The sequence below is a fragment of the Notechis scutatus genome, chromosome 9, assembly GCF_049901735.1.
Source record: "Notechis scutatus isolate UNSWTSFEM ecotype Mainland chromosome 9, rNotScu1.2, whole genome shotgun sequence".
Taxonomy (NCBI): Eukaryota; Metazoa; Chordata; class Lepidosauria; order Squamata; family Elapidae; genus Notechis; species Notechis scutatus.
Genome location: NC_142017.1, coordinates 19,061,045 through 19,085,994, shown reverse-complemented (window position 1 = coordinate 19,085,994; position 24,950 = coordinate 19,061,045). Strand labels below are relative to the sequence as shown.

At 42.3% G+C, this 24,950-nt stretch overlaps 1 protein-coding gene across 2 annotated transcripts in view; it reads right to left on the bottom strand.

The window, feature by feature from the left end:
- Positions 1–24,950, bottom strand: part of MBTPS1 (membrane bound transcription factor peptidase, site 1) — a 57,427-nt gene that overhangs the window by 20,034 nt on the left and 12,443 nt on the right. For both annotated transcript variants that reach the window (XM_026672107.2, XM_026672108.2), the window contains exons 4-17: positions 24,671–24,874; positions 23,707–23,817; positions 21,508–21,617; positions 20,096–20,212; positions 19,797–19,864; positions 17,852–17,954; positions 17,503–17,654; positions 15,537–15,698; positions 13,275–13,419; positions 9,332–9,520; positions 7,936–8,108; positions 7,155–7,270; positions 4,353–4,509; positions 1,125–1,249 (exon numbers count right to left, since the gene is read on the bottom strand). In XM_026672107.2, coding sequence (XP_026527892.1) covers positions 1,125–1,249; positions 4,353–4,509; positions 7,155–7,270; positions 7,936–8,108; positions 9,332–9,520; positions 13,275–13,419; positions 15,537–15,698; positions 17,503–17,654; positions 17,852–17,954; positions 19,797–19,864; positions 20,096–20,212; positions 21,508–21,617; positions 23,707–23,817; positions 24,671–24,874 — 1,932 coding nt within the window. The remainder of the gene's footprint in view (positions 1–1,124; positions 1,250–4,352; positions 4,510–7,154; positions 7,271–7,935; positions 8,109–9,331; positions 9,521–13,274; positions 13,420–15,536; positions 15,699–17,502; positions 17,655–17,851; positions 17,955–19,796; positions 19,865–20,095; positions 20,213–21,507; positions 21,618–23,706; positions 23,818–24,670; positions 24,875–24,950) is intronic.

Genomic DNA, 24,950 nt, shown 5'->3' with positions numbered 1-24,950 from the left:
ACTCAGGCCTTGCTCAGGGAGTTGGAGTAGAAGACTTCCAAGGACCCTTCCAACCCTATGATTCTATAGACCAGTGGCCCCCAACCTTTTTTGAACCAGGGACCAGTTTCACGATTATTTATTCTTCCACAGACTGGTACCTGAGTAACGCTCTTCGTTTGAAGCCACCCCCCCTGCTCTTCGACGAAACTAAGGCGCGAGCACCCAAACGCCGCCTTCCAACTGAAAACCCGGAAGCACTTTCCAACCAAAAATCTGGAAGCAACCGAAAACCCGGAATCGCCATCGAAACAAGATGGCGGCGCCCAAGCTTTGCGGCACGGTAAAAAATGATCCATGGACCGGTACCGGTCCGGGGACCGGTGGTTGGGGACCCCTGCTATAGACTGTAGGGACTGTTGCTTGTTCTTTGCATGCTAGACTCACCGTGGGAAGCCCACTTCAAACAGAAACTACACGTGGTCTTTCAGTGATGGATTTGTAAATGTCCTGGATTAAGTCCCACTGGATATGGTGGAACCATGGATAGAGCCTCGGTGGCGCAGTGGTTAAGTGCAGTACTGCAGGCTACTTCTGCTGACTGATGGCTGCCTGCAATCTGGCAGTTCAGACCTCACCAGGCTCAAGGTTGACCTCAGCCTTCCGTCCTTCCAAGGTGGGTAAAATGAGGACCCAGATTGTTGAGGGCAAGAGGCTGACTCTGTAAACCGCTTAGAGAGGGCTGTAAAAGCACTGTGAAGCGGTGTATAAGTCTAAGTGCTATTGCTTGCTACCTTCCTTCCTTCCTACCTACATACCTACCTTCCTGTTAGAATGCAGTATTGCAGGCTAACTCTGCCCACTGCCATGAGTTTGATTCCCATTGACTCAAAGTTGACTCAGCCTTCCATCCTTCCGAGGTGGGTAAAACGAGGACCCAGGTTGTTGTGGGGCAATAGGCTGACTCTTTACAAACCGCTTAGAGAGGGCTGGAAAGCACTGTGAAGTGGTATATAAGTCTAAGTGCTATTACTATTTGTCCTTCAATCTGGCCCTTATCATCAAAGAATCCTTTGGGGAGGTTTGTTGTAACTTGGAACCGTCACTAACCGAATAGTCGTTAGGTGAGAACTACCTGTACTTACTTTCCTGGCTTTCCAAGGTAAAGTCTCCTTCATAGAGCCCATCGCTAAAGGCCATGCCCCAGACGGAGAGAAGGTCGTTTAGTGCTGGAATATTTGCTCCTCCGGTATCCGGCATCCACCACTGCCTAAAAAAATCAGCAGAAGAGCACCAGGTATTATACAGAGAGATGTTCATTTGAGGGGGCAGGGGGAGAAGACGTGGATAAAAACCAGTTACTACACAGGTAGTCCTTGATGTAGGACCACAATTGAGCCCAACATTTCTGTTGCCAAGCGAAACATGGGTGAATTGATTTTTGTCCCATTTGACCACACCTTTCTTGCCACGGTCGTTAAGTGAATCCCTCCGGTCATTAAGTTAGTGACATGGTTGTTAGGTGACAGAGGAGCAACAGTTATACAGGTAGTTCTCAATGTATGACTACAATTGAGCCCCAAATTTATGAGTCTGAGAGAGAAATTCGTGAAGTGGGTTTTCCCCTTTTACGATTTTTTCTTGCCACCGTTGTTTAAGTGAATCACTGCAATGGTTAAGTTAGCAACAGGGTTGTTAAGTGGTTTCCCCATGGACTTCGCTTGTCAGGAGGTTACAATAGTGAAGGTAGAAATGATACATTACGGGGTGTGTCCCCCCCCATGCCTATTTTACAATATTTTTCCCTTTTAAAAGAAATCTTCCAGAATTATATAGACTATTGCATGTTTAACTTTGCAGATCCAACCCTGAGCAGAGACAGTGTTTAACTTCCACCCAGAGACCGACTGTTTGTAAGCAATAAGATATTCACGTAATCCTCCACTTACGATCACAATTGAGCCCAAAATTTCTGTTGCTAAGTGAGACGTTTGTTAAATGAGTTTTGCCCCAATTTACAGCCTTTCTTGCCACGGTTGTTAAGTGAATCACTGCAGTTGTTAAGTTAGTCGCACATGGTTGTTAAGGGAATCTCCCTTCCTCCTTGACTTTGCTTGTCAGAAGGTCGCAAAAGGGATTCCCATGGGACCCTGGGACACTGCAGCCGTCGTAAATATGAATCAGCTGTCAAGTGTCTGAATTCTGATCACGTGATCATGGGGATGTTGCAACAGTCGCAACTGTGAAAAACAGTCATAAGTCACTTTTTTCACTGCCAACGGTCACTAAATGAACTGTTGTAAGTCGAGGACTACCACTACATATGCCTAATATACACGCCATGACTGCTGCATGCTCATTTGACAGAAGAAGCCCCTTCAGATGAAAGCCTCGGCTCTTAAGAGGCTTAAAGTAAAATTCCACGCAGGCCTCCTGAGGATTGAGTTAGAAGTCCAGCACCTCAGCAATCCCTGTAATCCTGGCTTGAATTAATTAAAGGTGCTTTTATCTTATACATTTTGGAATAACCTTTTTATACTTTAAAGGCATCATCACTTGAAGGAACAAAAAGCCCAGTGAAAGACGGCACTTTAATCACAAATCAGAATTTTCTAATCAGATTTCTAAGGCCAAAAAAAAATGCGGATGGATTTGCAAGCAATAGCTAAGCCGGGATTTAGTGCCATAAATTGGAGCATGCCCGTGTAAAGCTGCAGGCTCACAAGTTGCTCTGCCTTCCCCACATCTAAGAGTCCAGGAGAAGGCCACTTGCAGTGAAAGTGGCTTCATATTATATTTGAACCAGCTGCTGTGGCTTAAAATAAGTTCCAGTCGGTCGAGCAAAGCAGTGAAAAAAGAAACAAGAGTTTGAAGATGTTTCTGATTTATGTTGATTGCTTATTTAGTATCCCATGACTATTACCAAGTGTTGCATCTTATGATTTTTGATGATTGTAATTTTACGATGACTATGATCATGATTTATCACTTATAGCTTTTATATACACTAAAGAGCTTATGCACCGAAGACAAATCCCTTGTGTGTCCAATCACACTTGGCCAATAAAGAATTCTGCTCTGTTCTGTTCTGTTCTTATTTCTATTCTGTTCTGTTCTGTTCTGTTCTGTTCTGTTCTATTCTATTCTATTCTATTCTATTCTATTCTATTCTATTCTATTCTATTCTATTCTATTCTATTCTATTCCATTCCATTCCATTCCATCTCATCCCATCCCATCCCATCCCATCCCATCCCATCTAAGGGGTTACTGAGTCAGCCTCTTGTCCCCAACAATCTGGGTCCTCATTTTACCAACTTCGGAAGGATGTTGGGCTGAGACACCCTTGAGCTTGGTGAAATTCGAACTGGTGGCAGCCAGCAGTTCAGCACAAATAGCCTAAAGCACTGCATTCTAACCACTGTGCCACCACAGCTACCATATGCTGGTAGTCTTCAGGTTACAACAGCAAAACTGGGATTGCCGTTGCTAAGTCATGCAGTTGTACCTGTAAGTCTGTAAACTCTGATGTCACATGACCTCATTGTTTAGCAACAACAATCCCATCTTTCCCCTGTCTGTCGTTAACCGAATCCCACCAATCGTTAGCAGAGGGCCTGCCTCAATCCAAACCATTCCCACCTTGGTCCCTCCCAGCCCTGAGTCTCGCTTCTTCCACTGCCTTCTTTTAAACTCTCCCTACCTATAAAAGTCTGTAAAGATTCTCAGCCCTGCAGGTCATGGTTGTCCCAAAGGTGCTTTTTCAGGAGGCAAATGGAACTTGTTTTTTCTTTTGAAGGCGTTTCTTCAGAGCTGAAAAAGCTTCTAGGATGAGAAGCAAAACATCTTCAAAAGAAAAAAGAAGAAAGTTCAGTTGCCTCCTGAACAAAAAGCACCTTTGGGACAACTATGGCCTGGGTGACTGAAAATCTCTACAGGCTTTTAGCTATACAATTTGGGATGAACACCTTTGGAATGGGGTGGGAATAGGAATGGATTTCCAGAGGAAAAAAGATTGCAGGCTACAGGAACCAGGACCACTCCTCAGATGACCCTGAGGACACAGATAAACCTCCAAGTGGCCTCAATGACCCTCTAAAAGGATGCAAATGACCAGCTGTCTGCAAGAAACATAAATCCTTTCTTTCCCCACCATCCAGTCAGAGTGGAAGAAGCTTCTTGGAGGAGAAGCGAAATGTCTTCAAAAGAAAAAAAATGAGAAAGTCCAGTTGCTTCCTGCAAAAAGCACATTTGGGTCTCCCCACCCATCTATCTCCCACTCCCACCCACCCATCTCTCTCCCATTTAGTTGCCCTTCCTCCCCATCGATATAAATAACCTTGGAAATGAAAACAGGTGCCAACCTCTCTCACCTTGTATTTTCATCGTAAAACTTGACTTTCCTCATCACGGAGGTGTTGTACCAATCGCTAAACACCACGAGCGACAATCCGTTGTCCACATCCCTTCTGAGCTTGATTATTTCTTCTGGGAAATACTCTTCCTCGCTGTCCACCATCAATAATGTTCCTGCATAAATAGACAGGAGGCAGCTGCAGATTAGATCGGCTTCAAGAAACGTGTCGGATTATTTGGATAAATGAAAAGGGAAGGTATAATAACCACCCAGGATACTGTCCCTAGGCCTCCCCCTTGTTAAGAGTCGGACTCTGAGGGAGAGGAGAAACAGCCAGTAGGGAATGGAGCTGTGGCTCCAGAGGTTGTGGAGGAGGCTGGGGAAGGGCAGAGGCCAGTTGGGCAGTCAGAGGAAGACCCAGGCCCATCCCCTCTTCATCCTAGGGCACGCAGGGAGGAACGGAGAAGGCAACAACTTGGCTTACGAGAGGGGAAGCGGCCATGATCCCCCACATTGTTTGCAGCTGGGGAGAATAGTATATAAGAGAGACGGTTAAAACACAGCGTTGCCAGAAGCAAAGCGTGTGTTATTTTGGGCTGAGGTTACCTTGCTTGGCGTCCTTCCAAAAGACTGTGGCTTGTTATCTCCTTGAATTTCGTAATTACTTATCCTGGTCCGTTGTGGAAATTCCTTCATTGCAGTTTGTTTTGGGTTTTTATTTCACCTCTATCTGCTCATTAAGTTCGGGCTGTATTGCTTTCTTTTGAAGACTATTTTTGAATACGTTTTATCTCCAACTGAGAATTATTGAACAGCGGGGCCAAGTTGGAGGCATTAAAGGACATTTATTTACGTAATTATGGATTTTGTTACACTTGTGTTACACTCCGGGTCATCACACCCCTTCTTTTTTTAATGTGGTATATAGGTAGTTCTCAAAGTACGACCACAAATGAACTCAACATTTTTATTGCCAAGCAAACCAGTTGTTCAGTGAATTCTGTGTCCTTACCCCCTTAGGAAACAAACCAACCAATGAACTACATTCGATCTGTCCTTCAGGAAATGCAGCTTTTAATTCTCAGAGTGACAAAATAGTATTCCTCGGAATGGAACAAAAAGTGACTAACTTTTAATTGAATTCTGCTTAGCAAATCAATGCCCGTCCTTTATGATGACCAGCAACTTTTTAAAATGTCAGAAATGAAGAACAGAGAAAAACTGACCTTTAAATTAATAGCCTATCGTGGGGAGAAGGTTGTTGGATCAGAAAGTTTGATTTAATGTCAAAAGTAAAAATGAAAGGATCAGGACAGTTTAAAATACAAATCCCCAAAGCTTAAATTATGTACCTACCTTATCCATTTGTAGATAGTTCTTGACTTACAACTATTCATTTAATGAACATTTTTAAAGTTACAACAGCACTGAAAAAAGTGACTTACAATAGAAGATCGCACTTACAACTGTCACAACATGACCACAATTGGCAACTAGCATGTATTTACAATGGTGGCAGCCTCCCAGTGTCATGCGATCATCATTTGTGACCTTCTCAGCCAGGTCCAAAGACAATGGGAGATGCCAGATTCACTTAACGGCCACACGTTTCATTTAACAACTGTGGCAAAAAAAGATTGTAAAATTGGGCACAACTCACTTAACAACTGCCTTGCTTAGAAATGGAAATTCTCGTCCCAATTGTAGTCATAACTACCTAAGAGTGTGCTTTAAGGAGAAGTGCAGGCAGAGGTGGTGGTGGAGTTAAACATGTCATCAACTTAGAGTCCTTACGTTGCCACAAACAATTCAAGCCCTTGAATTCCTTTGACTCTTTAGTGCAGACCATTAGATTCTTGTAAATCTTCTGTGCTGCAACTTAAGCTACGGTCCTGATCCTTTGTGCCTGATAGCTTGCATAAATAATAAGATAAATGGGGCTGGATAATTTGTGATCCATCGTCTCATCCCTCCTCTTTCCCTCAAGGAAAGCTTAAGAAGTCAGATGAACCTGTCACCATGTAAAGCCATAATATCTTTTACTGGGGACTTAAACAATATAATGGAGTCAGCAGAGGAGTTGTTTTGTTAATTCAGGGTTGGGAGTAAGTCTGTGTTTGTGAACGCAGCTTTAGGCTCCTTATGAATACTAAAATCTGTGTGCTTTTCACCCTGACCTGCATAACGTCACCCTTAATGTCCTCTCCTAAGATAAAAGGACTGAATGTTAAATAGCTATTCAAAAAGGTCAAGAGAAAATCTTGACATTGTAAAGCAAATATAATAAAAGCCCAAAAATAGATCAGCGTAATGAACTCTATCGAATAACAATGACAACGTTGCATTAAGAAAGCACTTAAGATTCAGGACCTGAAGCTCATTCTTTAACAAGCTGATAATTATAAAGAACAATCTTCTGTTATCAACTCTGAAAAATGGTAATTTGAATTTTCATATAAAAACATTCAATTATAACTATCAGTAGCAGCAGCACACTTCAAAATTGTTGCCCTGTTAGGCGTCAGTTTCAAGTACTATTCCATTTTCTTTTACTATAACAACCTAAATTGAGCTGCAAAATGCACAAAATGCGGGATACCAGGTCTTGAGCACAATTTAGTTCTGGCACTAAAAAGAAATCCCTCGTCCTCAGAGACATCTTTTATACTTGAGTCCAGATTGTAGAACAATTTGTTGTTTAGCCAGCAATTAGATGATGCAAGCCTGAATCTACCTATCTTTATGCTTTGAAATTCTAAACAAAGGAGGTTTGGAGTAATCTAAAAAGGAAATAAACTCTGACTTTTTAATTACCTACCATACTGACTGGCATCAAAGCATGTAAACGGTGAACCAAGTACTTCAATGAAATAGCCCATGCTTCTCAGATGTTGGTACATATCTCTGAAGTTGGTATGAATGTGGTCACCATTCCTAAAGAGGTGAACAAATCAAATATGTAGCCTAATCATCTCTCAAATCACTTTTTGGTGAACTAGGAATTTAAATTACTTCATATGGAATGAAATTCTTGGGGAGGGGAGGAAAGAGATGGGGGGAAGGGGAAGAGAGAAGGGGGAAAGAGGAAGGGGGAAAAGGAATGGTAGAGGAAGAGGAAAGAGAAATATTGCAAAAATAGAACTAAATGGATAACAGGAAAAACATTCAAAAAACCTCAGTATCGAAGTGTCATTGTTTGCTAGGCTGCATAAACTAAGTATTTATAGTCCTTCTCTAGAGAAAATGACTTTATCAAAATACCAAAAGAGCATAACCACTGCTTTCCTATATATGATTATATTTTAACTTGAAAATAAATCACCAATAGATTCAAGTTCAAATTTAGAAAGTATTAGAAGACTTTTTAAAACCAGTCATACCCTATTCAAAAGTTTCAACAAAGGTACAGTTATTGCTGTCTTGTTTTAAAAGTTAGGGTTTTTTTTATTACCTTCATGCATTGCACTTATTTGCAAGAAGAAATGTAGATACAGATCCACAGATTTTCAAACAGAGTTACACTGAGCTAATTGCATTCCTTAATATGTCAATCCTGTCACCCATAAATAATTATCAGAACCGTATAAAGATAAACATACCAATCTAATGGATCGTTCTTCATTCTTAAATTATCCCTTGGAAAGTATCCTGGTGGATAGCAAAGATTGTGATACTGATCCCATAGGATCCGCTTGTTCCGAGGGGGTGTTGGGACAATTTTCACTTTGATGGGGAGTTTCACGGTTGAAGTTTGTTCAGCACCAACTTTTGACTGAAAGCAAACAAAATCAAACCAATTTCTTAAACAAAACCCATTTTGTAATCGAATCTACCAACAATATCCATCCATCCATAATTATCACGTTGTTCCATTTCAGGATAAGCAATGCTATACAAAAACAGAATAATAATAAGAAACTGCAAACCCAAGAAATTAAGGCTTGACATAAGAAAGAGAGGAAATATATCTATCTACGTGCTAAATGCTAACAATGTTTTACAACACCTCTTCAAAACTTCCTCTTCTTACAAGCCATCCTTGTTTCAATCATACTGTTCTGGCCTAAGCTTCCCAAGATCATGAAGCAGACGTCCTGAAAAAACCCCTTTAATTTAGTTTAAAGAGAATTCCTCTCCAGCAAAGTCCCTGCAAACAGTCTTTCAAGAGATTTCACAACTACAGACTGTTATCAGGCTTGGAGAGTTGCCAGGCTGATAGCTTCCAAACGCCAGGCAGTAGCAACAATTACTTGGCAAGAAGTCAGGAACAGATCTTCAACCTAATGAACTGAACTAATTGTCTCCTGCAAACACCACTCCCCTTTCGCTCCTCTTTATTCCGTGGGAGAGTCCATTCACCGCCCACTTGAGCCTTTATTCCCAAGTCGACCCTTGTTCCTTAGCGGCTCCCTTCTTCTGGCAGCTCTGTGCATGCGCACACTGGGAACAGGCTCCAGCTGTTCTTCTGCCCCACTGATCTCCGACTCCAAAGGCAGCTGGTAACTGTCGGACGGCCTGGCCCCATCTCTGCCTCCAATGCAGAGCTCTCATCAGAGCCTTCCTCAGACTCCAGGACTGGCCTATGTTCCTCCCCAACCTCCACACTGTCCGAGTCTGCCATCAGCTCCGCTGACCACTGGCAGGCCACAACACATACCTATACAATGTTTCCTAGACATATTTTAACTGAAGGAAGCAAATGCACTTCAGTTATCGGAAGTTTGTGCATTTATGCTTTTGAACATTTCAAAGCAACTTCTCAGGACCCTTTCAAAAGTAATGAAGATTCTTAGACCACAGACACTGATCTTATTGGAGAGTCAGTGTTGTGTAGGGAGAAGTTATCTTTTTTGGAGATCCCAACCAATGGATGCCCACATTATACAATGAGGTTCCACACGTCCCTCTGCAGCAGTTTGTGTCCAGGGCATCAAGCATGCACACATCAAAACAAGACAAAGTTTTTGTTTTTGTTTTTTTAAAGGTTCAGCCAACCTCATCGTCTGCTGGGGAGGAAATGGTGATCATGACGTGACCTTGTGCGATGCCTTCCCAAGAGGCTGCTTTCTTAGCGACGGAGATGGAAATGGCGAGATACCCGGACCAGGGCCATAAGACAGGGGAATAGGAAAAGGCCACCTCAATGTAATCTCCGTTTTGTGGCAAATAGGGCTGCCATTCCGGCTACAAAGGATAAAACAGAGAGCAAACTGATCAAAAGGTTGCAGATACTGAAGAACTGGAGAAGCTGAACACAACAATGGTTAGAACATAGTGTAACACAGAGTAACAGAGTTGGATTGGACCTTGGAGGTCATCTAGTCCAACTCCCTGCACGAAGAAGAGAGTTTATACCATTTAAGACAGATGGCTGTCCAATCTCTTCTTAAAAGCTTCCAATGATGGAGCAGCCACAGCTTCTGAAGGCAACTTCTGTTCCACCAGTAGTGGGATCCTACTTTAGTTGCTACCGATTAGGTGGGTGATTGCGCTCGCACGCCCCTAACACGCCCATCAGCCGAGAGGATGAAGAAACGAAAAGCTAAGAGTAACCCTCCCACCCTCCCATGTGCTTTTCAGTCTTTTATCCTCTCAGCTGGCTTTTTCCCCCTCCTCTCAGGCTGATTTTTTTACTGCCAGTTTGGCCAAACTGGGCCGAACCGTTAGTATACCACCACTGTGTTCCACTGGTTAATTGTCCTCGCTGTCAGGAAATTCCTCCTTAATTGCAGGTTGCTTCTCTCCTTGATTAGTTTCCATCCATTGTTTCTTGTCCTACCTTCAGGTGCTTTGGAAAATAGTTTGACCCCCCCATCTTTGAGACAGCCATTCAAATAGTAGAACATTGGTATCACGTCTCCCCTAGTCTTTCCTTTCGCTTAGTTAGTCTCATATGTTGTATTCGGCCATTACAGGGTTTGCTTTTTGTTTTTATTTTTGCCTGAGGTCACGTTTGCAGCAAATAATCTGTCACATTGAAGAAAATGTGATCATTTAGAAAAATAAGGGGAAATACTTAATTTTAGGGATTGCATCAAACCAGTTGGGAAGATGCCAGGAACCCAGATAACTACAGCCAAAAGCAAGATAAAGTCAACATTTATTCCCGGCAAATGCCCCTCCCATTTGCCTCTCCTTTAAACTCTCTTCCCAGGTGTGCCTTATGAAGGGAATCAGGGCCCTTTCCTCCCCCGTAAGCCACGCAATCCACATTGCTCTCTTTTGCGTTCTTCCTTGCATGCCCTAGGATGAGGAGGGGGTAGGCCTTGGTCTTCATCTGAACCCCCTCTCCCTTGTCCTACCTGTTTCCTCCTCTGCCCAGCCTGACTTTGCCCTTCCCCAGTTTCCTCCACAGCCAACGGAGCCACTCTCTTGCTCCCTGTCAGCTGTTCATCTTCCTCCTCGGATTCAGACTCCGACGAGGGCATGACAGCCCAGTTAAAACTTTGGTCACTGAATGAATGGACGTAACCCAAGGACTATCTGTAGCTGTTTGGAATATTACAGTACCCCAAACGTGTTACAAGATTTCTTAAACGTTTCAGTTAAAATCTAGACTATCCGGCTTAAACTTAATCTGTAACTGAAAAAAAGGACACAAGCATCAGATAAGACTTTTTAAAGTGGAATTCTTTTCTTTTATAGTTACAACTCCTAACTTCACCTCCTCAGGACGACTGAAAGCCAGCCCAGCTTGTGAAAATACAGGTGTGACTGACTTGACCAGTCTAAACTCCTTTTTGAAATAGGTGAAGCTTTCAAACCATCTTCAAAAATGGACCTTTTCAGGAAAAGTTTGACCCATTTTCTAGAAGGCATCTATATCTTATTCCTTCCTTTCTTTTGTGTGAAAACAGGAATCCACTCTCTTCCCATTTAAAGGGGAATCCTTCTGATTTTTTGGTTTGCAAGGCAACACACATGCCTCATCAAAGCACTGGATTAATGCAGAGGCCTCCCAACTTGGCAACTCTAAGACCTGTGGACTACAACTCCCAGAATCCCTCTTGTGCTGGCAGCAGGTCCTATGCTGGCCTGAGGAATTCTGGGAGTTGAAGTCCACAAGTCTTAAAGTTGCCAAGTTTGGGGACCCCTGGATTAATGCTTCAAGCCCTTGTTTCCTGAAGAACACACAAGGCACAGCAGAAACATATTCTCAAAGCTTAGCCTTCCTTTGGTGGGTTACCAAGCTGGAGTGCCATAATAATAACAAGGGGTAAACATTCCAAACCCAGTAAGTGCCCCTTTTAAGATTAAGCCTGAGGCAAAGATAAACCTGAATGATTTGATCAAAGACCGTAACACTGCATTTACCATCGTGATGGCACAATTATATCTGAACTGGACATAATGTTTCTCTGTGCCAAAGCAACCGCAATGGATTAAATGCATTAAAACAACAGCAAACGACATTGCAGAATTCATCGGCTCCACTAAATATTGTTCTAAAGGAATGACCCGGCAAAGAAATCCTTTTTTGTATTCATACTTCTGATATAAAATGGAAAGAGCTGAACACTCATGACCAAAATGGGAGCCCAAAATTTCTGTTCTTAAATGAGACATTTGTTAATTGAATTTTGCCCCATTTTACGACCTTTCTTGCCCCAGTTGTTAAGCGAATCACTGCGGTTGTTAAGTAAGTAACACAGTTGTGAAGTGAATCTGGCTTCCCCATTGGCTTTGCTTGTCGGAAAGTCGCAAAAGGGGATCCACGTGACATCGGGACACTGCGACCGTCGTAAGTATGAGCCAGTTGCCAAGTGTCAAAATTTTGATCATGTGACTTTAGGAACACTGTGAAAAACAGTTTTAAGTCACTTGTTTCAATGGATTTGTAACTTTGACCAGTCTCTAAATTAACTGTTGTAAGTCGAGGACTACCTGTAGTTCTCAACTTACAACTGCTTGTTACGTCACCGTCCAAAGTTACAATAGTCCTGAAAACAATAACGTACAACTGGTCCTCAAATTTACAACCGTTGCGGCTCCCCCACAATCACATGGTCAAAATTCAGGGGCTTGGTGTGTATTTACGACGTCTGGAGTCATTGTGAATGCCATTTGTGACCTTCCCAGCTGGCTTCCAACGAGCAAAGTCGAGGGCGGAAACTGGCTTTGCTTACCAACCCTGCAATTCGCTTAATAACTGCAATGATTTGTTTAAACAACCGTGCCCCCCCCAAAAAAAGAAGTCATAAATTGAGCTCGTTCAACAACCGCCTCATTTAGCAACAGAAACTCTGCTCCCAATTGTAGCTGTAAGTCAAGGACTTCCTATAAAGTTAAATGAACTTCAGCCTCTTGATTGGAGCAATGAATCTGACTTCTCTTTTGAGTTTGCTTAGGATCTTCCTAAATAGTTAGGACAATTCATCAGTGGAACAACTTGCCTCCAGAAGTTGTAAATCCTCCAGTACTGGAAGTTTTTAAGAAGATGTTGGATAACCATTTGTCTGAAGTGGTTTAGGGCTTCCTGCCTAAGCAGGGGATTGTGTCAGGATTCCGGCAATTACCCCAATTAAATCAAGACCCAAACTTCCAAAACTGCAAAGGATTCTTTTGGGAGTTAACATGCCAACATGACCTGGATGTAGCCAACTCTGAGACATGCAATTCACTGTCACCCTTGACCCTGGTTTCCCCCACCCCACCCCTCTGGGTGTATCATAATTCATATTCTCCAGTGGGACACATCCATAGCCCAGAGTCGTCAATCATGTTCTCCAATTAGTTTTTTGCATGGCAGAAACTTCAGTCGCCTAGTTACAATCTCTGAAAAAATATGAATGGAGTGCACTTTCGATTCCAAGCTGCTGCACTGCTCTTCCAATGTAATGACTCTGTTATTCTGTTCTGAATTATTGTCTCATGCGTCGTGACTATCGGACGCATCAGCGGTTGTCCTTCAGCCTGGCTAAGTTCCTCCAGCTCCTACCTTGTCTACGATTCTTCCAGTGACTCCCATGCCATTCAGGATGGTGACGTTGACAATCGTGGGCATGCCTCCGTAGTAGATGGGCTGAGAACAGTAGGGCCACATGTAAGGGCATTCCGTCAAGTCAATGTAACTTGGGCTCAGACTAAAGGGAAAAAAGTACAATGGGTATGGCATCAACATGTGACACGAAATAAACATACACGAAATACTTTTTTATGTTTCACGGCCCAATGAACGTCGGGCTTTAAACTGAAAACACAGTTGGTCCTCTAACTACACGTTTGCTTAGTGGCACTGAAAAAAGTGACTTGTGGCCGTTTTTCACATGTACGACCTTTCCAGCATCCCCATGGTCACGTGATTTACACTCAGATGCTTGACAACTGATTCATGTTTATGATGGTGGCCGTGTCCCGGGATCACATGATCCCCTTTTGCGACCTTCCAACAACCGAAATCAATGGGGGGAGGGAAGCCGGATTCACTTAACAACCGTATTTCTAATGTAATGACTGCAGCGATTCACTTAACAAACGTGGCAAGAAAAGTTGTAACATGGGGCAAAACTCACTTAGCAGATGTCTCACTTAGCCACAGAAATGTTGGGCTCAATTGTGGAGTGCTAGGTTTACAACCATTCACTTAAGAGACCTTTTAAAGTCTCAACTCTGGAAAAAAAAATGACTGATGGCTGGTTTCCACACCTAGGACCACTGCGGCATCCCCACGGACATACCAGTAGGATCAAAATTTGAGCGCTTGGCAACTGGCATGTACTTATGACAGCCCACCCTCCTACTGTTATGTGATCACCGCTTAAAACTTCCCAGCTGGCTTCTGACAAGCAAATTCAATTCTTTATTGGCCAAATGTGATTGGACACACAAGGAATTTGTCTTGATGCAAATACTCTCAGTATACATAAAAGATACATTTTTCAAGAATCATCAAATACTACACTTAATAATAGTCAGAGGGCACAATAAGCAATCAAATCATACTAGGAGACAATCAATACAAATTTTAAGGATACAAGCGACAAAGTTATAGTCATAAGTGGGAGGAGATGGGTGATAGGAATGATGAGAGTAATAGTAATGCAGACTTTGTAAATAGTTGGACAGTGTTGAGGGAATTATTTGTTTAGCAGAGTGATGGCATGAGGGGGAAAAAACTGTCCTCGTGTCTAGTTGTTCTGGGGTGCAGTGCTCTATAGCACTGTTTTGAGGGAAGGAGTTTAAACAATTTATGTCCAAGATGTGAGGGGTCTGTAAATACTTTCACACAGCCCACTTTTTGACTCGTGCAGCATACAGGTCCTCGATGGAAGGCAGGTTGGTAGTAATTGTTTTTTCTAATGCCCAAGTGATTCATTTAATAACTGCGATGATACTGAATAAATGAACTGAGTAATGATGAACAATGAACTGCGATTAATAACTGTGTCAAAAAGGTCATAAAAGCCCCCCCCCCTGCAAAACTCGCTTAGCAACTTTCTCATTTAGCAACACAAATTTTGGGCTCAAAATGACGGCCATAAGTCGAAGACTACCTTGTCTAATGCAAATCAAAGTATGCTCTTGGTGAATTTGAATAAATGTAGAAAGCATCGAGACAATGTTTAGAACTCAACTAACTATTTGACGGATGATTGACAACTATGTTAGACGTTCTCCTAAGATAAAAGAATTTAGCCATGTTTTCATTTCCAAGAAGAAGAAAAAAAGACTTTTGGGTTTTAAAAGTGAAACAATGGCCTGGTTTTTATAAATTTATCTTAAGGTATATTGGGGCAGCTGATGCCAAACAATAGATAAGGAGCATAAAAACTGAACTATGCCATGCCCCCAAATATAACACTTGGAAACCAGTCTTCCTCAACTAGCTGCCTTCTAGAACCATAACCAATAGACAAGGAAGACAGCATCATAGAATCTTAAAACAGTCTCCTGCTCAATCAAAAAAAAAAAAACGTCCCCCCAAAAAATCCGGTTGCACAGTTTATTGTAACTATCTAAGACAGGGGTCCCCAAACTTGGCAACTTTAAGACTTGTGGACTTCAACTCCCAGAATTCCTCAGCCAGCAAAGCTGGCTGAGGAATTCTGGAAGTTGAAATCCACAAGTCTTAAAGTTGCCAAGTTTGGAGGCCTCTGATCTAAGAGTTGAAACATATAGAAAAACAGGATCTGCAGCTCGTTTTATTTATTTTTCCAACCGAAAGGTCCGGTTTGAGCTGTTTGCTTGGAAAGGAACTCACCTTGCCTGGGGCTTGTAATTGTTGAGAATCTGATAAGCTCTGAGAAGATCCAGTTTGCCATGTCCTTGTTCAAACATGTTGACCCCGGGAAGCCGGCGTGCTGAGGCGATCAGAGCCTGTTTCATGCTAGCTGGGTTCACCATTTCACGCTTCGGAACTGTGCTGAAAGCCATAAACAGCTGAAACGTTATACTCTGATCACGCTAAAGTTGTAAATGAACCAGAAGGGATTCATTGTATTACTAAAAAGTACGGTTCTCATAATTGCACAGGTAGTCCTCAAGCTTATAGCCATTCGTTTAGTGAGTCAAAGTTAGAATAGCATTGGGGGGAAAATGACTTATGAGTGGGTTTCTTTTTTTTTCTTTTTTTACATTTATCAATGGTTGCAGCATCCCCTGGTCCTGTGACCCAAACTCAGACAATAGGCAACTGGCTCCTGTTTATGACAGTTATGGTGTCCTGGGATCCCATGATCACCTTCTGCAGGGGTGAGATGCTACAGGTTCTGCTAGGTTCTAAAGAACCAGTAGCACTGAATAGCAGATACTGAACCGGTTCTGTGTTGCCTGCTGTTTGGCCCACCACCGGTCTGGGCTCTTACCTGTCAGCACGGCACAGCTGAGGTTGAAAAAGCAGGGGAAAAGTGTCTTTTCAAACGCTGTGCACCCGTGTGCAGGTCTTTTCAGCTGTCTGGGAGGCATAGCTGATGTTTGTTTCACATGCGTGCATAGCAAAACATAGTCAGTGAACTGGTAGTAACACCGGTTGAATCCCACCCCTGACCTTCTGAGAAACAAAGGCAGTGGGGAAGCTGGATTCACTTAACAATGGTGTTACTAGCTTAACTAACTTAACACCTGCAGTCATTCACTTAACAGCTGTGGCAAGAAAGGTCATAAAACGGAGAATTATTCACAACAATGGTCCTGCTTAGCGACAGAAATTTTGGGCTCATGTTGCAGTCGTTAAGTTGAGGACTGCCTGTTGAAATTCATGATGGAGACGCACATTAATGATTTGATTAAACACAGGAAAGGGAGTAGTGCTTTTTTTTTTTTTTAGAATAAAGATGGGAAAATTTATTTAGGCCTGACCAAAGTTTGGGGAATACAAACCTAAATAGAATGGAATAGAATTCTTTATTGGCCAAGTGTGATTGGACACACAAGGAATTTGTCTTGGTGCAAATACTCTCAGTGTACATAAAAAGAAATACATTTGTCAAGAGTCAAGAATCATCAGGTACAACGCTTAATGATAGTCATAGGGTACAAGAAGCAATCAAATCGTACTAGCAAACAGTCAATATAAATCGTAAGGATACAGTCATACAGTCACAAGTATGAGGGGATGGGTGATAAGGAGCGATGAGAAAATTAATAGTAATAGTAGTGCAGACTTTGTAAATAGTTGGACAGTGTTGAGGGAATTATTTGTTTAGCAGAGTGATGGCGTTCGAGAAAAAAAATGTCCTTGTGTCTGGTTGTTCTGGTGTGCAGGGCTCTATAGCATCGTTTTGAGGGAAGGAGTTGAAACAGTTTATGTCTGGGATGTGAGGGGTCTGTAGATATTTTCACAGCCCTCTTTCTGACTCATGCTGTATACAGGTCTTCAATTGAAGGCAGGTGGGTAGTAATTGTTTTTTCTGCAGTCCTAATTACTCTCTGGAGTCTGTGTCTGTCCTGCTGGGTTGCAGAGCCAAACCAGAAATTTATAGAGGTGCAGATGACAGACGCAATAATTCCTCTGTAAAAATTATAAGCTTTTAAAAAATAACGTGAAAACTCAAAGATACGTATTTTTTTCTTCTTCTACAACATCCTCAAATTGCCTTTCGGGGTATGATTTTGGTAACAGACTCCGAATGATGTGCCCCATTAACTTCTCATGGATTTGAACAATGATGAGCCAATGCAGCTTTTTCAGAAAAGCCTGGGGAATATAATTTGATGGGAGCACATACCTGACTAGAAGCGTGACAGCGCCTGCCACAACAGGGGAGGCCACACTTGTCCCGGAGAGTGAGCGGCAACCGCCCTTCATGCCAGAACCTCTCACCCCAGAGCCGTAAGTCACGATATCGGGCTTGACTCTCCCATAACCTCCAGGAAGTTCCTAGGGAGAAAAGTCAAAGGCATCAAACAAGTGCCTGGATGCTCACATTTCAATTAGACGAGATTTACACCGACTTCTGACAAAATTGAACTGCGCTTCCTATGTGGCGTGTAAAGTGATGGGAGACCATGTGCTAGGCTAAACCTTTGAGTACTTTAGCATCCTCCTGCGCGGGATGCCTCTGCAAAGGGGCTCACCCATGTGGTCATCCCTCTGGAGGAGAACCGAGCGATATTATCTTCAAAGTCAATGCCGCCAACTCCAATCACGTCCATTTGGTCGGCTGGATTGTTGAGGGTGCTGAAAAATATTTTTTTTATTATTGATCTATTAGCAACAGCAATAGACTTATATACTGTCCACAGTGCTTTACAGCCCTCTCTAAGCACTTTACAATGTCAGCATATTGCCCCCAACAATCTGGGTCCTCATTTTATTAACGATGGAAGGCTGAGTTGACCTTGAGCTGGTTAGGATCGAACTGCCAAAGTGCTGGCAGTCAGCCGAATTAGCCTGCAGTACTGTATTCTAACCACTGCACCACCATGGCTCATATTACTTTTGTATCCCATCTGTTTCTAAGGAGATGATGGCAGTATCTACAGTTCTGCCCTTCTCTCTAACCCTTTTTTTAAAAAATCTTCACAATAATCCTGCAAACAGTTAAAGAGCACTCACTGTACAACTCCTTTCTCCCTTTATAGACATTATATTTCTGAAACAAGTATTGTTTTCTTTTTTTTCTTTGTTGGTTTTTACTTGTTTATTTACTCTTTTTAAAAAAGAAAGTGCCTAATTTTATTTAAAAAATATAATCCTGAAAAGTAAATTAAACCAAGTCCCCCTGATCATACATTAGGTTAAATCATAAATGATGGGTTGTGTTTGCCTTGCTGTGATGCATGAATCATTCATTATGGTTTAGGACTATTAGTGAATTAGTAACAGAGGGACTCCATCATGTTATAACTGAAAAACTGGATTTGCATTATGTCAAGAATGCAAATAGCTGACTAAGAATATGAATCTGAGCTTCAACACTCCCAACCATGTTATTTAATTTGCAGCCTTTAAATGAATTGGATTAATCTCTCATAATTCCTATGCTTATCAGTTAAGGATATACAGTACAGTATATGAGATCTGGAAGGTTTCAGTTTGAAAAGGACGCACTGCATTCCAAAAAGATGAAACACATAAATTAAACTGGTTTTAAGGATTAAAAATGAACTGGTTTTCCATTCCTTACAAAACTCAGCGGTCAGAATAAAGAAAAATTTACAGGACATGTATTGTATGCATTTTTAGTGGCTGATATGTAACAGTCATAACTCAAGTTTTTGTCCAAGCATGACACATGAACCCACTAATTATGGTACAGTACAAATTAGGACATTCTGACTTGCTCAGCAAAGGATGATTAAAACCAACCATGGCACAGCCTCAACTGGGTTTGCTTCTGATTAAACAAAGATCATCTTTAAGCTGGAGTGAAAGCAGTGGGATTTCAGTGAGATATAAGCACAACATGCGCTGAAATTTCAGCCGCTCCTTCTGCCTAAGAAACAATTTCTGAAACTACTTATCACAAATGTGTTACAGCATGTGTATTCTTTTTTACTTCGTTTTTAGGTTGCCATATATATGGAGGAGAGGGGAAACTACAGGGCGTGGTGTATTTTCCTCCCACGTGCCAGACATAACAGAGATAAGGCCCATGGGAATCAAGATCATCTCAACAAGAGCTCCTAACTGTTGGAGGAAGTAGATGAGCAGATTGCAATCTACCCGGTTGGCTAACATGACCTGTGACACCAGGGGGCTGGAGAATGTCTATTTCTTTTATTATAACAAACTGTGGGAAATATTTAGAGTTGGTTTGAACATCTGAACGTGCCGATATGATGCACCCAATAAAACGGATCTTTGAGAAAAGCCGCAGCCTCAGAGTCCTGAATTGATTGGGGCCATTACTCGGAAACATGACAATGTGTTTTAGGAGGAAGGATTACATTGAAAAGAAATCAAGTTATTTGAGAAAAATTGACTATTTTTTTAAAAGATGGCAAAAGTGCTTATTTTATTATAAATAAAAGAATATATTTCTGCTCAAAATATATATATTAAAAAAAAACCACCTACCCGTACAAAGGACCATCATTTCCAATAGCAGAGACCATGATGACATTATTGGCTGTCAATTCCCACACCTTGGAAAGGAAAACAATCAGATGTTAGAAACCCAGAGATTAGCTACATTAAGACATGATATTCAAGAGAATGTTATAATGTAAAGCAATCCAGGTTTGACTGTATGGATACAATCTCCCCGTGCTATTATTACTTTGCGTAAAACCAAAGTTTCTATTAAACTAAATCTTCTGACACGAAAGGAGAAACAGTCTAATTTCTATCAGTCTTTTTTCCTGTCCCATACTAACCTTGTCTACAAATGGATGGTCCATAAAATCTGGGCCTCCAATGCTAAGGTTCAACACGTCGATCTTCTTTAAGATAGCATAGTTAAAAGCATCCAAAAACCAAGATGTATATGAAACCTGTTTAAAAATGAAACAGATCTTAATATTAAGCATAACAACAACAACAACAACCCTCAAGGTGGAATTTGCCTGGCCTCTTCATGCACGCAGAAGAGGGACCTACCGTCGTACTACCCAAAATTAAAGAGACAAGAACTTGCCTGTAAGGACCCCAGTATTATAAACAACTTTGCTGTTGGACATATACTTCTATTTTTCCATATATAGGCTCTCCATTTGAGGGGAGAGGAGGAGGAGGGGGGGAAAGGGGAAAAGAGAAAGGAAGGAAAGGAAAGGAAAAGGAAGGGAAGGGAAATAAGGGAAGGGAAGGAAGAAAAAGAAATGCATGGGAAGGAAACAGAGAAAAGGGAAAAGGAAAAAGAAGGGAAGGAGGAGTGGGGAAGGGAAGGGTCCCCCAGATTCCACAACCAAATTGATACCTTTCTTATCTCAAGCATTTATTTCTCTTCAATGAATTCAGTCTTAAAATCCCAATTTTGCCATTAAAAACAGGAGTTTCATCCTGGTATTTGGAGCCCAACTCTTAAACCCATTTTTAAGATCTGCAGTGCTGATATACTGTATAGAAGCAAATTTCTACACAGTGAATACCCACAAAAAAAGGAGGCCTTTAAAGCAGGGGTCCCCAACCGCCGGTCCGCGGACCGGTACCGGCCGCGGAACAAGCCTTACCGGGCCGCTGGTTGCTGGGCGCCGCCATCTTTTTGGTAAAAAAGCAATTTTTCGTCAAAAGATGAGCGGGCGCCAGTTGGTGAGCTTTTCCGGTAGAAAGCCATTTCTACCGAAAAGCTCACCCGAAGCACTGGCGCTATTTGACGAAAATCACTTCCGTGACGCCACCGGAAGTGATTTTTCGTCAAAAAGATGGCGGTGCCCAGCTGACGCCGAACCGGGTCGCGCGCCAGCTGACGCCGGAACCGGGCCGGGCGAAAAGGTTGGGGATCCCTGCTTTAAAGGGTTCCAATATAATGCATGGAGAACCAACGGTTTGATTCCTAAAAATGCTTTCCCTGCTGGGATCCCTGGAGATGCAGGCTAGAAATTCTGGCAGATGCCATCTCCCATTTCTCTTTATATTCGTTACATTTACATGCTGCCTCTTCCCCAGGAATTGAAAGGGTACCTGCAGCATCCCCTCCTCCCATTTTTATTTCCACCACAAACTTAGGGATATAGATTTAGGGACTGGCCCAAAGACCTCCAGGGAGCTTCCACCACTTGGGATGGATTGGTCCTCCCAGTCTTAAGTTTAACTCCTTAACCACTGGGCTATATATTGGTCCTCTCTTTACCTGATTGTTCGTGAAGACCCTGAATATGTGCAGTTCGGAGTCTGGAGCAAATCCTTGGCACTCTCTCATGCTAGCTATCACGCCTGCGACAAAGGTGCCATGGCCCAGGCCTGTTGACAATAAGCAATCCAGTAAGATATAGTAAGGTCCATTGATGCGTTGTTGTCTGGTCAATTGTGGCTCGGGAAGAGCTAATTTTGTGGCGAGGAAAAGAGAAGACGGGGGAAAACACAGTACAGGCGGTCCTCGAGTTACGGCCACAACTGAGCCCAAAATATCAGTCGCTAAGCAAATATTTTTGTAAAGTGAATTTTGCCCCATTTTACAGCCTTTCTCGCCATGGTTGTTAAGTGCAGTTGTTTAAGTTAGGAACACAGTTGTAAAATGAATCTGGCTTCCCCATTGATTTTGCTTGTGAGAAAATCTGAAAAGTGATCCCATGACTCCAGGACACTGCAAGCATTGTAAAAACGAGTCAGCTGCCAAGCAGCCGGATTTTGATCGCGAGACCATGGGGAAATTGCCATGGTCATAAGTGTGAGAAATGGTTATAAATTACTTTTTTCGGTGCTTTTGAAACTTTGAACGGTTACTAACTGAACTGTTGTAAGTTGAAGACTACCTGTAGCCTTGATCAGTGAAGATTCAAGGAACTGAGCCAAAAACACATACTCTGCAGAGCAAGGCAGGACAGAACTAGAATCAGTATAGAGCTGGAAGGGACCTTGGAGGTCTTCTAGTCCAGCCCCCTGCTCAATCAGGTGATCCTATACCATCTCAGTCAAGTGGCTGTCCAGTCTCTTCTTAAAAACCTCCAGTGATGGAGTGCAGCTTCTGAAGGCAACTCGATCCACTGGTTAATTGTTCTGTCAGGAAGTTTCTCCATAGTTCTAGGTTGCTTCTCTCCTTGATTAGTTTCCATCCATTGTTTCTTGTCCTGCCCTCAGGTGCTTTGGAAAATAAATTAACCCAAATTGAACTGGAGAAGAAAAGATCTCTCAGTGTAAACAGGAGAAAAATACATGCTTTTTCTAATCCAGCCTCGGTGAGAGGCAAAGGAGGCCACTGTAGGATGTTCTGGGACTGCAACAGGAAAAAAAAATGTTCCCACAGTTTGACACTATGCAGGTAATTCATAGATAACAGGTGTGAATGAGTGCATGTATTAGGCATGTTTCCAGAATGTTCACAAGCACTACGAACGGACATTCCAGGTTTAAATATATACCCTTCAAACGATCATCAACTGACATCAAAGCAAATTGGAAGAGTGCAAAAACTGACAGAAGATATGAAAGTTTATGAAACACATGAAATAAATATATGCTGATGTAAAACCACAATTTCTGTTCAGGTTTGCACTGGTTATTATTCTTTTAAAATGTTTTTTAATGTAATTTCCTTTTCAACTACATATATCCAAAGGTCCTCTCTGATGGCTGGAAAAAAACTCGACATCTATAAATGTGCATGAAATAATATTACAGGGTGGGGTATTTCTTACATATTATATTACATTGTAAATATTACAGGGTGGGGTATTTCTTACACAAATGGGCTTTGATCCAGAACTTCATGAAAAATAGTACAGCCTAATTAAACCCACCAGGCTGAAGAGAGCTGCAAAAAAACCTCACAACTTATAACCCAAGGCCTTGTCAGGTTAGATCAGTTTTCCTATCAAACCTGGTGATCAGGATTGGGGAAACAGATCCAGTAACTAGAAGGCCTTCATATCCTAAATAAAAACAGATCCAGCCTTCTTGTCTCACAAAATTACCACTGCCAAATTACCATGGAGAATTCAACTGGTTAAAAGTCTGTAGAGATTCTCAGTCCTCCAGGTCATGGTTGTCACAAAGGTGCTTTTTCAGGAGGCAACTGGACTTTCTTGGTTTTTCTTTGAAGACATTTTGCTTCTCATCCAAGAAGCTTCTTCAGCTCTGACTCAGGACACAAACAAACCTCCAAGTGGCCTCAACAACCCTCTAAAAGGATGCAAATGACCAGCTGTCTGCAAGGAATATAAATCCTTCCAGTCTCCACCATCCAGTCAGAGCTGAAGAAGCTTCTTGGAGGAGAAACGAAACGTCTTCAAAAGGGGGAAAAAACAAGAAAGTTCAGTGGCCTCCTGAAAAAAAGCACCTTTGAGACAATTGGTTAAAAGAAAGTTTTGGGTTTGTCTGGTTTTTTTTTTACCATCATCCAAAGTTCTCTCGTTTGTCCAGTTTGTCCTCTCTTTTACATTTTTGAAGTGTGGATGCTTCTCGCTGAGTCCAGTATCGAAGACAGCCACTCTTACGCCGCCTCCTAGTTGTACAGAAGAAGGTTTGCACAATGACAGGTTAGTTTAAGAGATCCGGTCCTGATGGTATTTTAAGAAACAATTCCTGCGTGCTTATATATAGAGATAGTAATGCTGATATGTAATGTTTTATGGAAATATTTTGCCTGCCTTTTGGGCTTAGCAGGTTGCATCAGTGTTCCTCCTCAGCCGCTTTAAGATGGGTGGACTTCAACTTCCAGAATTCTCCAACCAGCCATTCATGTAACTGGGTTACATGAATGTTAAAAGGTGAAGGTAAAAGTTTCCCATCTCGAGTCATGTCCGACTCTAGGGAGCAGTGCTTATCTCACTTTCTTAGCCGAGGGAGCCAGCATTGACCGAAGACATTTCCATGGTTATGTGGCCCGCATGACTATATGCCAAGGGGGCCGGGACACTGTTATCTTCCCACCTATTTATCTACTTGCAGTTGTATGCTTTCGAACTGTAAGGTGGGCAGGAGCTGGAGCAAGGAACGGGAGCACACCCCATTGTGTGGCGCACGGGGCTCGAACCGGACCGTCAGCTTTTCAGCTGACAAGGTCAGCATCTGTAACTGCTGAGCCCTTACGCCCCTCCACAAGAACGTTACATAAAATGTCTTTTGATAATAAATAGAAATAAAATGAATCAAATATTATATCAAATAAAATAAAATAAAAAATAAAATAAAGCTGCACTGAGAAGTCTTCCAGTATGAAGGACGTCTAATATAAATATACACTACTAAACAAGGAAACTATAATCTTTCTCATCAAGAGTCCTCTGTACAATGGCTAATTATTGAGCCCTTTTGTAATCAGGAAGACTCTGCATGGCATCTACTAACAGACCTACCTGTAAATCCCATTTGCCAGAGCACGTCTGCCTGAAGGGTCTGCGCCACCTGCCGAGGTATTGCTCTCAGCAAGCGCCTGCTGGAGTGCCTGCCCGTCGCGTGCCAAAACCCGGAACCCAGAGACAAGCTTGCCCTTCGGAGCGGGCGGGAGGACTGCCACTTCTGCGTCCATCTGGTCTCGTTGCAAGGAGTAGCTGAATCTGCTACAGGTTTGAGAAGCACAGACATATCACGTGACCAAGGAGGGCACTTTGTATGCTACCTAGTTTCTCAGATCTA